Genomic DNA, 14787 nt, shown 5'->3' on the forward strand with positions numbered 1-14787 from the left:
TTGATCATCTGTGCCATGCCCCATTCGAAACGGATGTGACTCCTTGGTCAAGTATCTATAGTTGAGTATTCTTGTTACATTTTCTAATATTATTACATTTCTTATATACACAAACGACGCTAGTTAAAGTGAAGCACAATAGTATTAAAATGTTCATCAGAGTCCAGCATGCAAGAAGATAGGTCAAGAGGTTTTTGAGCAGGAACTTCCACCCAGGTGTTGAAAACTGCACAATAGTGAGATAGAGCCTCCACCACACACTGACAGGTATGGACCATCAATGGTCAAATACAGCAGTGGGTGATTTGAAGGATCACCCAACCTTGCATCTCCTGGATGGTATATGAGAACATCCGTAAATCTAATCAGCCAACAGGTGAGAACCTTCAGTAGCCAGGTCCAACAATGGGTGAACTAGGAAATCAATCAGCCTTACACCTCCAGAAATAATAAGTAAAACACCCGTTTTCCAACCGACCTGTCCTCCGCTCTCCACTCTAAGCCCCCGGTGCGGTGCCCGGGAGCTGGACGCATTTTGGAACCGGGGGCTTAGAGTGGAGAGCGGAGGACTGTTGGAAAACAAATGTTTTACATATTAATCTGGAGGTGTAAGGCTGATTGATTTCCTAATTCACCCATCCTCTAGATGGAAAGATAAGTAAAACCAGTTCAGAAACAAAACAAACTCAACAGAGACGGGAATTTCGGAAGGCCAAAATGGTCCAGGAACCTGGAATATGTAGCAAATTCTAGTCTGATCTCTAAGTTCCTAAATGTACAACAAGCCTCCTATTACCTCAATCAAACACATCCAAATAGTTCTTTTTTTTTTTTACCAAAGTTATCTGTCAACATGGAGACCTGTATAGATCAAATAACGGCACCAATGAAGATGGAGAACTGGAGTCACATGACTGAGAAAATACTAAACTTCACACTGGAGATCATCTACCTGCTGACCGGAGAGGTGAGGAGGATTCTGGGAGGTCCCATGACATCACTCTTACCTCTATTAATAAAATACAGACCTTACCGGAGAGGTGAGGAGGATTCTGGGAGGTCACATGACATCATTCTTACCTCTATTAATAAAATACAGACCTGACCGGAGAGGTGAGGAGGATTCTGGGAGGTCACATGACATCATTCTTACCTCTATTAATAAAATACAGACCTGACCAGAGAGGTGAGGAGGGTTCTGGGAGGGTCTTGTAATATTACCCTTGTTCTTTCAGAGTTTTCCTCCTGTAAAGTCTGGTGACCAGGTAACCATCACAATCCCTCTATTTCACTCCCTAAAACCTGGGAAAAACAACATGCGGAAGATTCTTGAAGTCACCAAAAAGATGATGGAGTTGCTGACCGGAGAGGTGAACGGTGCTGGGAATTCTGGGACATTATCCAGTAACAGACAAGGGATGTGTCTGGATGGTGACTGTATCATTGTGTGTGTCAGGTTCCTATAAGGTGTCAGGATGTCACTGTCTATTTCTCCATGGAGGAGTGGGAGTATTTAGAAGGACACAAGGATCTCTACAAGGACGTCATGATGGAGAATCAGCCGCCCCTCACATCACCGGGTAAGAGGAGACTTTATTGTAAAGGAGGGAGCAGTACGGAGGATCCACCTAGATCCCCCATCATCTGATAAACACATAGAAACAATGTATTCAGTCAGTGTGTGTGTTTCCTACAGATGGATCCAGTAATGGGAACCCACCAGAGAGATGTCCCCGTCCTCTGTATTCCCGGGATTCCACACAGGAGGATCACTCCATCCCTCACCATCATCAGGTAGATGAGTAGCAATTATTGGTAGTTATGATATATATATATATATATATATATATATATATACAGTACAAGCTTGTTTGTTACAATTAATATTTTTCTATATATTCAGGTTGGAAACCTCTGGGATTATAATATTATCGTTAAAAAAGAATTTAAAGAGGAGGATGAGGAGTATGGAGTAATGAAGGAGTTTTCAGAAGGACACAAGGACATGATGGAACCACCTAATACCAGGAACCCACCAGAGAGATGTCCCCGTCCTCTGTATTCCCGGGATTCCACACAGGAAGATCACACCATCCCTCACCATCATCAGGTAGATGAGGAACAATCACTGATAGTATCATTAGGATCTGTACATTATCTGCATTGTTACCATTGATGTCATTTTTATTATATATTCAGAGTGGAAACCTGAGAGATTGTAAAGTTGAGATTAAAGCAGAAGAAGAAGAAGAAGAGATATATGTGAGGAATGATCAGCAGTCTATGGAGGAGGATGGAATAACGGGGACATTTATAGAGGAGGACACTCCTACAGAGATCAGCACAGGTGGGTCATTAACACTAAATACATTCCTTCAACCATACTGCTCACTGATTGGTCCTGAGTAGGGTGGGGCTGGGTGATATCAGCCTGTAATACCCCGGTCAGATTCCGGGGTTCAACAAAATGTTGATTTTTACCATAGTCAATATAGGCACCTGAGGCATGTGCCCGGGTCTTCTGAATCATGCCTAAGATCTCTGACAGAACCATTCTCCCGGGGTTCCTTGCTCTCTTGTCTGCTGGCTGTGCCGGGTGGAGGGATATGTCTGTATAGTCTCACACCCAAGTCACTGAGTGCAGTCTCAGGAGATGGGAGGCAGCGGTGTGGGACCTCTGCAACTTGTCTCCAGTAAATATTTAGCCTTCTACTGATTACTGAATACCAATATTATGAGTCCTGACCCCTGCACTATATACTCTATGTTGTACATGAGACACTCCTGACCCCTGAACTATATACTCTATGTTGTACATGACACACTCCTGACCCCTGAACTATATACTCTATGTTGTATATGACACAGTCCTGACTCCTGCACTGTATACTCTATGATGTACATTACATACTCCTGACCCCTGCACTATATACTCTATATTGTACATTACATACTCCTGACCCCTGTACTATATACTTTATGTTGTACATTACATAGTCCTGACTTCTGCTCTCTCCCCTCTACCCACTGCTATATATACACATAATATGACTAAATCATGGACAAGGACAAAATAAGGAAAGTGCGGGACTTCTTGTGTTGGGAAGATGACAATGAGTGATAGAGGGGGAGGGGACACTCGTCCTATAATCCGCTCATCACTGTCACTCCTATAAAAGACAGTTCTCGTTGTTTCCTCACTCTCTGACTAAGGTCCATGAATAAAGAAATGAACTGGTAGGAGATCAGAGGACCCATTTACTGCTTACCTTGAGGGTGGAATTGTAAGATCCTCAGAGAAAAAGCTGCCTGATGTAGGCGGAGTCTTGGTTTAGGGGAACCAATCTGCTGATGTCTAATAATAATCTTTGTATTTCTATTTTAGTACATGGACGGGAGATGAGGAAACCCTCAGAGGATTGTCTCACTTTGTCTCCAGACTGTAAAGTAGAAGATGAGGACATCACACAGTATAGTCCAGGAAAAAACCCGGCTACCTCAAATGTCCATCCGGCACCACACAGTGTAGATGAACCATTGTATTCCTCTTACCCTGAGGAACCTCAGACTGTGAGGGACGGTGCCGGACCATCGTATTCCTCTTACCCTGAGGAACCTCAGACTGTGAGGGACAGTGCCGGACCATCGTATTCCTCTTATCCTGAGGAACCTAAGACTGTGAGGGACTGTGCCGGACCATCGTATTCCTCTTATCCTGAGGAACCTCAGACTGTGAGGGACGGTGCCGGACCATCGTATTCCTCTTATCCTGAGGAACCTCAGACTGTGAGGGACTGTGCCGGACCATCGTATTCCTCTTATCCTGAGGAGCCTCAGACTGTGAGGGACGGTGCCGGACCATCGTATTCCTCTTATCCTGAGGAACCTCAGACTGTGAGGGACGGTGCCGGACCATCTTATTCCTCTTATCTTGAGGAACCTCAGACTGTGAGCGACAGTGTCGTCCTTCCAACAGATAAGAAGTTTTCCTGTACTGAGTGCGGGAAGTGTTTCCATTTGAAATCTGATTATAATGTGCATAAAAGATCTCACACAAGTGAGAAGCCACATTCCTGTCCTGAGTGCGGGAAATGTTTTTCAGACAAGTCCAATCTTAACAGGCATCTGAGATCCCACCTGGGGGATAAGCCATATTCCTGTCCTGAGTGCGGGAAATTTTTTTCACAGAAACTCAATCTTTCCATACATCAGAGGTCTCACACAGGGGAAAAGCCGTATTCCTGTTCTGAGTGCGGGAAATGTTTTTCAAACAAGTCCTCTTATTACAGTCATCAGAGATTGCACACGGGCGAGAAGCCGTACTCCTGTTCTGAGTGCGGAAAATGCTTTGTAGTAAAATCAAACCTTGTCAAACATCAAAGGTCTCACACAGGGGAAAAACCGTATTCCTGTCTTGAGTGTGGGAAATGTTTTTCAGAAAAGTCCAGTCTTTACATGCATCAGACATTGCACACAGGTGAGAAGCCGTATTCCTGTCCTGAGTGCGGGAAATGTTTTGCACGGAAGTTCCATCTTAACATGCATCAGAGATCTCACACGGGGGAAAAGCCGTATTCCTGTCCTGAGTGCGGGAAATGTTTTTCAGAGAAGTCCGCTCTTTCCAGTCATCAGAGATCGCACACTGGTGAGAAGCCGTATTCCTGTCCTGAGTGCGGGAAATGTTTTGCACACAATCCCCATCTTTACAGACATCAGAAATCTCACAAGGGTGAGAAGCCGTATTCCTGTCCTGAGTGCGGGAAATGTTTTTCACGGAAGTCCCATCTTTCCAGACATCAGAGATCGCACACTGGTGAGAAGCCGTATTCCTGTCCTGAGTGAGGGAAATGTTCCTCACTGAAGTCTGGTCTTCCTGTACATCAGTGGTCCCACACAACCCTGGAGGTGTATTAGTGCCTTGAGTGCGGGAAATGTCTTCTATGTTGGTGGACATGTGGGGAAGAAGCACACTCTGATATACACCTGAGATATACTCCATGGCTGATCTTCATCATGTAAGAAAAGCTTCATAAGGAGATCAGAGATCACCAAAGACATCACCAAATCACCAAAGACATGGATGAAGTGTTGTCCCATGTTGGCCATTGATAGCAGGAGAAAAATAAAAATGGAGTCCTTACCTTTCGTTGGTAAATTTTGTGATGTAAGCTTTTTTTTTTTCTATTGGTTGAACTAATTCTTGTATTACCAATTCCTGCATAAGGAAATTGGTGGTTGTGGGCTAGAGGTATCATACCCAAATTTATGTAACTACACATTTGTATTTTATAAAAAATAATTTTGTAATTATATTGTTTAAAAAGACATTCAATCAAACACATTAACACTGGGACATTAATTTCCAGCATCAGGCTAATGCGTTGCGAGATAGACTCCTAGCTAGGGGTTACACTAGAACTCTTTTAAGAAAAGCCTTTAACCACTTGCCGACCGCTCACGTTGACTTGTGCGGCAAAGTGGTTAGTTATCGTCCAGCGATGTAGACCTACCTCGCTGGAATCCTCACCTTGTGGGCGGCGCGCGCGCGCCGCCGGAGACTCGCTCCCGCTGTATTCAGTCACAGCGGGAGTCGGGCCAGGGGAGGAGAGGCGGTGATCACCGCTGCTCTTCCCCGATCGTCGGGGATCGAGTGTGGAGGTCCGCCCGCTTGTGTAAACAAAGCGGGCAGATCTCCTATGTGACAGGCAGGGACCAATTACAGGATTCAGCATAGCTGAACCTGCGATCTGTCCCTGTGTCATACAGTCCCCTCCCCCCACATACGTTAGTAAGCACCAGGCATATATTAACCCCTTGATCACCAATAAAAGTTAACCCCTTCCCTGCCAGTGTAATTTTTACAGTAACAGTGCATATTTATAGCACTGATTACTGCAGTAATGTCACTGGTACCCCCAAAAGTGTCAAAAATGTCAGTCAAGGGTCCGATCTGTCCGCCGCAATGTCGCAGTCCCGCAAAAAAAAATCGTAGATCGCCGCCATTACTAGTTAAAAAAAACAATAAAAATGACATAAATTTCCCGTAGTTAGTAGTTGCGATAACTTTTGCGCAAACCAATCAAAATACGCTTATTGCAATTTTTTTTTTTTTACCAAAAATATGTAGCAGAAAACAAATTGGCCTCAAATGTTAAAAAATTTTGGTTTTTACATTTTTTTGGGGGGGGGAATTTCATATAAAAAAAATGTGAAAAATATTGTTATTTTTCCAAAATTGTCGCTCTTTTTTTGTTTATAGCGCAAAAAGTAAAAATCACACAGGTGATCAAATACCACCAAAAGAAAGCTCTATTTGTGGGGAAAAAAAAGGACTTTTTGGGTACAGCGTCGCACGACCGCTCAATTGTCCGTTAAAATAACGCAGTGCCGAATCGCAAAATATGGCCTGGTCAGGAATGGGGTAAAATCTTCCAGTCTTAAAGCGGTTAAAAATACGCTCATTGAGAATTTTTTTGTCAAAGACATGTAGCTAAATAGATTTTGGCCTAAATATATGACAAAAATTGAATAGATTGGATATTTTTTAACTGTCAAAGTAGAAAAATATTGTTATTTTTTCAAAATTGTCGCATTTTTTTATTAATATCGCAAAAAAGGAAAAGCGCAGAGGTGATCAAATACCACCAAAAGAAAGCTCTGTTTGTGGGAAAAAAAGGACGTAAATTTCGTTTGGGTACGGCGTTGCATGACCGCGCAATTGTCAGTTAAATTCGCACAGTGCCGAATCGCAAAAAGTGGCCTGGACGTACAGCAGGAAAATCCTCCGGTGGTAAAGTGGTTAACTATGCAAGAGGACTCCATATGTCTCAAAATTGTCACCACGGTTTTTGTATATTTAATTTGTTGTGTATGTCCCAGTGTTAATGTGTTTGATTGAATGTCTTTTTAAACAATATAATTAAAAAATTATTTTTTATAAAATACAAATGTGTAGCTACATAAATTTGGGTATGATACCGTTAAAAGTCCCACCCTATAGCCCACAATCACCAATTTCCCTATGCAGGAATTGGTAATACAAAAATTGGTATAATTTTGGGATGTAGGTATCTATTACTCTTTATTCATAACATAGAGCACAATCACACTCAGTATTGGTTGAACTAGATGGACTTGTATCGTTTTCCAACCAGACTAACTATATGTAACAAACATTTATAGGTCAAGTTTAAATAAAGAAAGTCTTGACCAAACGTGACGTGCGTTGACAAATTTTGGTCGTATTTTATTTCCTTAAGTGATTTCCTATGATCATTGGCTCCATCTAGTGGCCATAATGTGGAATTTTATTGACTAAGGTAGGTCGTTTAGGAAAGATACCTCATTATGGCCACTAGATGGAGCTGGGAGTCATAGGAAATCGCTATGATAACTCCTTCGCGCCTAAAGGTAAAACAAATCCTAATGCCTAAGCCCAATTTTGCAACTTTGACGTGTGTTCGTAAAACTGTACATATCGTCACAACTACTTTATGCATCCAGGTGGATTATACTGCGTTTTTTTTTTTTTCCAGGAAAAGTTAGGCTTTTATTTGGTGGTAAATGGAAATGGATATTGTTGGCAATAATTCAGACTCGCATGGCCATAGGCATCAAAGTTCCTTCAGATATCTGGGAGCACTCCATGAGACACAGAGACGGCAGGTACGATGTCACAGAATGCACGGCCTTATTCAGACAGTAAAGAACGTTTTATAGAGGAAGTAAAAGGGGAAGTCCCTTTCCAGGAGATTATACATAGAATTGATACAAGAATAGCAGTTTACCATTACGTGCTTCAAGTTACGTAATTACATATGAGCTAATTAAAATAAGGCGTAGTTATAATTGGCATTACATCAGACTTGTTCTAAAGGTTAAGATAAGGCACAATTGGTTACTTCAAACAGACTTGCTCTAAGGGTCAGTTTGACCACAAAGCGTAACGTCCTGGAAACTTTCAAGGACATTTACTTAGATAGGCTTTTTAATTAAGCTTTTTTTTTTTTTTATTATTATTATCAAAGGAAAACTGGACCAAAATAGTAAAAAAAAAAAAAAAATTTTAAAAGTAGCTTTACATTTTACGTTACTACCAGAAAAACCCCCAAAAAAATTCTCCTGCTCCTGATGGTGGCAGCGACACCACATACACACTATATTACCAAAGTATTGGGACGCCTGCCTATACACGCACACGAGATTTAATGGCATCCCAGTCTTAGTCCGTAGGGTTCAATATTGAGTTGGCCCACCCTTTGCAGCTATAACAGCTTCAACTCTTCTGGGAAGGCTGTCCACAAGGTTTAGGAGTGTGTCTATGGGAATGTTTCACCATTCTTTCAGAAGCGCAATTTGTGAGGTCAGGCACTGATATTGGATGATAAGGCCTGGCTCCCAGTCTCCGTTCAAATTCATCCCAAAGTTGGGGTCACGACTGTGTGCAGGCCAGCCAAGTTCCTCCACCCCGAACTCGCTCATCCATGTCTTTATGGACCTTGCTTTGTGCACTGGTCCAAATCATTTGGTGGAGGAGGGATTATTGTGTAGGGTTGTTTTTCGGGGGTTGGGCTTGGCCCCTTATGTCCAGTGAAGGGAACTCTTGAAGGTGTCGCTCTTCCATGTCTTTATGGACCTTGCTTTGTGCACTGGTGCCCAGTAGTGTTGGAACAGGAAGGGGAGCTTTATACTAAAGAGGGATGAGCTTTTGTAGTGAGGGGGTCAGGGTTTCGTTGAAGAGCTCTCTATTGGGGATGGGGGAAGAGCTCCATTTTGCTGAAATTTCATTGCAGCAACTCAGAATGGTCCTCGGAGGATTGTGTGGCCCCCACGTGCTTGTATGAATGCCTGTCAACGTCGGGGCATGCTCCTAATGAGACGACGGATGGTGTCCTGGGGTATTTTCTCCAAGATCTGGACCAGGGCATCACTGAGCTCCTGAACAGACTGAGGTGCAACCTGGAGGCGTTGGATGAACCGAAACATAATGTCCCAGAGGTGTTCTATTGGATTTAGATCAAGCGAGCGTGGGGGTCATTCATTGGTATCAATTCCTTCATCCTCCAGGAACTGGCTGCATACTCTCGTCATATGAGCCCGGGCATTGTCGTGCACCAGGAGGAACTCAGGACCCACTGCACCAGCGTAGGGTCTGACAAATGCCAATTGAGCTCCACAGTGCTAGGCAGTGAACACAGGGCCCACTAAAGGACGGGCCCTCAGGCCACCTCATGAAGTCTGTTTCTGATTGTTTGGTCAGAGACATTCACACCAGTGTCCTGCTGGAGGTCATTTTGTAGGGCTCTGGCAGTGCTCATCCTGTTCCTCCTTGTACAAAGGAGCAGATACCGGTCCTGCTGATGGGTTAATTACCTTCTACGGCCCTGTCCAGCTCTCCTAGAGTAACTGCCTGTCTCCTGGAATCTCCTCCATGCTCTTGAGACTGTGCTGGGAGACACAGCAAACCTTCTGGCAATGGGACGTATTGATGTGCCAACCTGGAGGAGTTGGACTGCCTGTGCAACCTCTATAAGGTCCAGGTATGGCCTCATGCTACCAGTAGTGACACTGACCCCAGCAAATGCAACACTAGTGACAAACATTCAGAAAAGATGACATGGGAAAAAATGTCAGTGGCCTCCACCTGTAAAACCATTCCTGTGTCGGAGGTCGTCTCATTGTTGCCCATCTAGTGCACCTGTTGTTAATTTAATTACCACCAAAGCAGCTGAAACTGATTAACAACCCCCTCTGCTACTTAACTGACCAGATCAATATCACAGGAGATGAATTGACTTGTTGCTGTACTCTTATAAGAAAGTGTTCCTTGAATTCTTTTGAGCAGTGTAGTACATACAGGCACAGCACAAGGCCGTGATCAAATTACGAGATATTTCTCGGAGGGCTGCAGTTCCTCTGAATCTCCACAAGGTATTGAGCTAGTGTCTACCAGACAGGAAGTGATGTCAGGTACAGACAGGAAGTTCCAGGTCAGAGGTGAGTCGGGAGGAAGTAGAGAGGAGACATTGCTGGAAGTTGCATCAGAGGAGGTAATAAGATCTTATTTTCTATTTACACCCAGTATACCCCCCCTTCCCCCCCCCCCGTCATGTCCGTCCTCTTCCTCCATAGTCAGTGTGACGTCTTTTATTTCCAGCAGATGATGACACACACACATGTATATATATAGTGTGGAAATGTCGATGAACCCCTTCAGGGTCAGAACATTTCCCCACTTACGGGGCCGGAACATTCTCTTCATTTTGGAGATAAATTCTAATAATATGTTCCACTAATCAAACAGCGCTGACTATAAATAGAGAAGACAATGACCATCCTGACCATACATGGCCTACAAAGGGCAAATATTACACTACACAGGCAGCCAATGGGCCAACACAATGATGGGGTGCGGGGGTCAGGAGCATAGAGCCTCTTACACTCGTCGGCCACTCTATTAGGTACACCTTGCTAGTACGGGGTTGGACCCCCTTTTGTCTTCATTCTTGGTGGCATCCATAATACGAATATCCCATTCCACCACATCCCAAAGGTGCTCTATTGGATGAGATGTGGTGAGTGTGGAGGACAGTGATCTCATTGTCATGTTGAAGAAACCAGAGGTGAGATGATTTGAGCTTTGTGATATTATCCTGCTGGAAGGAGCCATTAGAAGATGGGGACACTGTAGTCATAAAAGGATGGACATGGTCAGCAACAATACTCAGGTAGGCCATGGCATCTAAATCATATTCAATTGGTACTAAGGGGTCCAAAGTGTGCCAAGACCCCCCCACCATTACACCACCAGCCTAAACCGTTACCTCCCCCCTCCTCCTTCACACCATTACACCACCACCACCAGCCTAAACCGTTACCTCCCCCTCCTCCTCCACACCATTACACCACCACCACCAACCTGAACCGTTGATACAAGGCAGGCTGGATCCATGCTTTCGTGTTTACATCAAATTCTGACCCTACCATCTGAATGTCACAGCTGAAATCAAGACTCATCAGACCAGGCAATGTTTTTCCAGTCTTCTATTGCCCAATTTTGGTGATCCTGTGCCAATTGTAGCCTCAGTTTCCTGTTCTAAGCTGACAGGAGTGACACCCGGTGTGATCTTCTGCTGGTGTAGCCCATCTGCTTCAAAGTTTGAAGTGTCGTGCATTCAGAGATGGTTTTCTGCATACCTTGGATGTAACCAGTGGTTATTTGAGTTACTGTTGCCTTTCTATAGTCTGCCCATTCTCCTCTGAACTCATCTAGGCATTTTCCTCAACATAACTGCCACTCACTGGATTTTTTTTCTCTTTTTCCCACCATTCCCTGTAACCCCGAGAGATGGTTGTGTGTGAAAGTCCCAGAAATACTCAGACCGGCCCGTCTGCCACCAACATCCATGCCATGTTCAAAGTCACCTAAATCCCCTTTCGTCCCCATTCTGATGCTCTGTTTGAACTTCAGCATGTCATCTCCACCATGTCTAGATGTCTAAATGCATCTAAAGGTGCTGTGATCAAGGCTCAACGCCGAAACGCGTAAGACACCTTCTCTTTTTACTCATTAAGTCAAAAAAGGATGGTATTTATCAATCCTTGCCTCTAGATCGAAAGCTAACAGAAACAAAACAAACTCAAGAGAGACTGGAATTTTGGAAGGCAAAAAGGGTCCGGGAACCTGGAAATTGTAGCAAATTATGGTTTGATCTATTAGTTCCTAAATGTACATCAACCCTCCTAATACCTCTCACCCCCTCCCCTAACATCCACATCCTAATATTGTGTGATCAAACATCCAAATAGTTTTTTTTTTTTATTTACCAAAGTTATCTGTCACCATGGACACCTGTATAGATCAAATAACGGCACCAATGAAGATGGAGGAGAACTGGAGTCACATGACTGAGAAAATACTAAACTTCACACTGGAGATCATCTACCTGCTGACCGGAGAGGTGAGGAGGATTCTGGGAGGTCACATGACATCACTGTTATCTCTATTAATAAAACACAGACCTGACTGGAGAGGTGAGGAGGATTCTGGGAGGGTCTCGTAATATTACCCTTGTTCTTTCAGAGTTTTCCTCCTGTAAAGTCTGGTGACCAGGTAACCATCACAATCCCTCTATTTCACTCCCTAAAACCTGGGAAAAACAACATGCAGAAGATTCTTGAAGTCACCAAAAAGATGATGGAGTTGCTGACCGGAGAGGTGAGCAGTGCTGGGAATTCTGATTTCAAGATGGAAAATCAGCCGCCCCTCACATCACCGGGTAAGAGGAGACTTTATTGTAAAGGAGAGAGCAGTACGGAGGGTCCACCTAGATCCCCCATCATCTAATAAACACATAGAAACAATGTATTCAGTCAGTGTGTGTGTTTCCTACAGATGGATCCAGTAATGAGAACCCACCAGAGAGATGTCCCCGTTCTCTGTATTCCCAGGATTCCACACAGGAAGATCACACCATCCCTCACCATCATCAGGTAGATGAGGAACAATCACTGATAGTATCATTAGGATCTGTACATTATCTGCATTGTTATCATTGATGTCATTTTATTATAGATTCAGAGTGAAAACCTGAGAGATTCTAAAGTTGAGATTAAAGCAGAAGAAGAAGAAGAGACGTATGTGAGGGATGATCAGCAGTCTATGGAGGAGGATGGAATAACGAGGACATTTATAGAGGAGGACACTCCTACAGAGATCAGCACAGGTGGGTCATTAACTCTAAATACATTTCTTCACCCATACTGCTCACTGATTGGTCCAGAGTAGGGTGGGGCTGGGTGATATCAGCCTGTAATACCCTGGTCAAATTCTGGGGTTCAGCAAAATGTTGATTTTCACCATAGTCAATGTAGGCACCTGAGGCATGTGCCTGGGTCTTCTGAATCATGCCTAAGGCCTCTAAAAGAACCATTCTCCCAGGGTTCCTTGCTCTGTTGTCTGCTGGCTGTGCTGGGTGGAGGGATATGTCTGTATAGTCTCACATCCAAGTCACTGAGTGCAGGCTCAGGAGATGGGAGGCAGCGGTGTGGGACCTCTGCAACTGCTTACTGAATACCAATATTATGAGTCCTGACCCCTGCACTATATACTCTATGTTGTGCATTACATACTCCTGACCCCCTGCACTATATACTTTATGTTGTACATTATATACTCCTGACCCCTGCACTATATATTCTATGTTTTACATGACACACTCCTGACCCCTGCACTATATACTCTATGTTGTACATGACACACTCCTGACCCCTGCACTATATACTCTATGTTGTACATGACACAGTCCTGACCCCTGCACTATATACTCTATGTTGTACATTACATACTCCTGACCCCTGCACTATATACTCTATGATGTACATGACACACTCCTGGCCCCTGCACTATATACTCTATGTTGTACATTACATCCTCCTGACCACTGCACTATATACTCTATGATGTACATTACATACCCCTGACCCCTGCACTATATACTCTTATGTTGTACATGACACAGTCCTGACCACTGCACTATATACTCTATGATGTACATTACATACCCCTGACCCCTGCACTATATACTCTTATGTTGTACATGACACAGTCCTGACCCCTGCACTATATACTCTATGTTGTACATTACATACTCCTGACCCCTGCACTATATACTCTATGATGTACATTACATACTCCTGACCACTGCACTATATACTCTATGATGTACATTACATACTCCTGACCCCTGCACTATATACTCTATGATGTACATTACATACTCTGCTCTCTCCCCTCTACCCACTGCTATATATACACATAATATGGATTCTCTTTTGTTACACCCATTTTCTACCAGCTGGACATTTTATATCTGATGATCTGATTGGAGGACAGACTTTTACATGGTGATAATAATGTGATAACATCCTCCAACTTTGGAACCTTAAACAGAAAGTGATAATGAGGGAGGAGTCAGTAACCCAATGATGGTGGTCTTCAGAATTAGTCCAGTCTTCATCTTGGTTGTTCTCCCCCCATCCTCACTCTCTGACCTCTGGTGGGGCTCAGCCCCGCTGTTATTCATGACTAAATCATGGACTAAATAAGGAAGTGCGGGACTTCTTGTGTTGGGAAGATGGCAATGAGTGATAGAGGGGGTGGGGACTAGGGATGCACCGAAATGAAAATTTTGGACCGAAACCGAAAATGCAGGATGCCCTTGGCCGAAAACCGAAACCGAAAATGACTTTTTCCCCCAAATAATTTTAAATTAGATAGAAGAGGGGCATACACCAAAAACAGGCAGCGATGTACACCTGTCGCTGCCACCCTGTCACAGTATATGTACAGTGACGGGTTGGCAAGAGGTTAATTTAATTACCAATGGTATTATTATTGTGCAGCATGAGGGGGTTAATGTATTGTCACTGCTGGTCACTGATGCATTAGTGACCGACCAGTGGCAGTTAATTAACCCCTTTGTGCTGCATTGGTGCAACCAGTATCAGTGCTAATTAACACTGGTTGCACTGATACTGGTTGCACTAATGCAGCACAAAGGGGTTAATTAACCACTTGCCGACCGCCGCACGACTATCTACGTGGGCGGTCAGCCCCTCACAGGCAAAGTGACGTAGGTCTACGTCGCTCGCCTGTGAGGGTTTAGGGAGCGAGCGCGCGCCGCCGGAGGCGCGCTCCCGCTCCCGCGTGGTCACGGACCCCCCCGCGCGCGTGACCGGCGGACCCGATCGCCGCCGGCCACTCTGCGATCGGCGGGGGAGAGGGAG

The 14787-nt window shown here is 44.1% G+C and overlaps 1 protein-coding gene across 1 annotated transcript in view; it reads left to right on the top strand.

Moving 5' to 3' along the window:
- The window catches only part of LOC309564445 (uncharacterized protein), a 382799-nt gene that overhangs the window by 364706 nt on the left and 3306 nt on the right, over nt 1-14787 (top strand). Inside the window, 1 exon segment of the mRNA XM_082269075.1 lies at nt 4213-4813. Coding sequence (XP_082125201.1) covers nt 4213-4813 — 601 coding nt within the window.

The sequence above is a fragment of the Pelophylax lessonae genome (assembly GCF_965119305.1).
Source record: "Pelophylax lessonae genome assembly, chromosome: 9".
Taxonomy (NCBI): domain Eukaryota; kingdom Metazoa; phylum Chordata; class Amphibia; order Anura; family Ranidae; genus Pelophylax; species Pelophylax lessonae.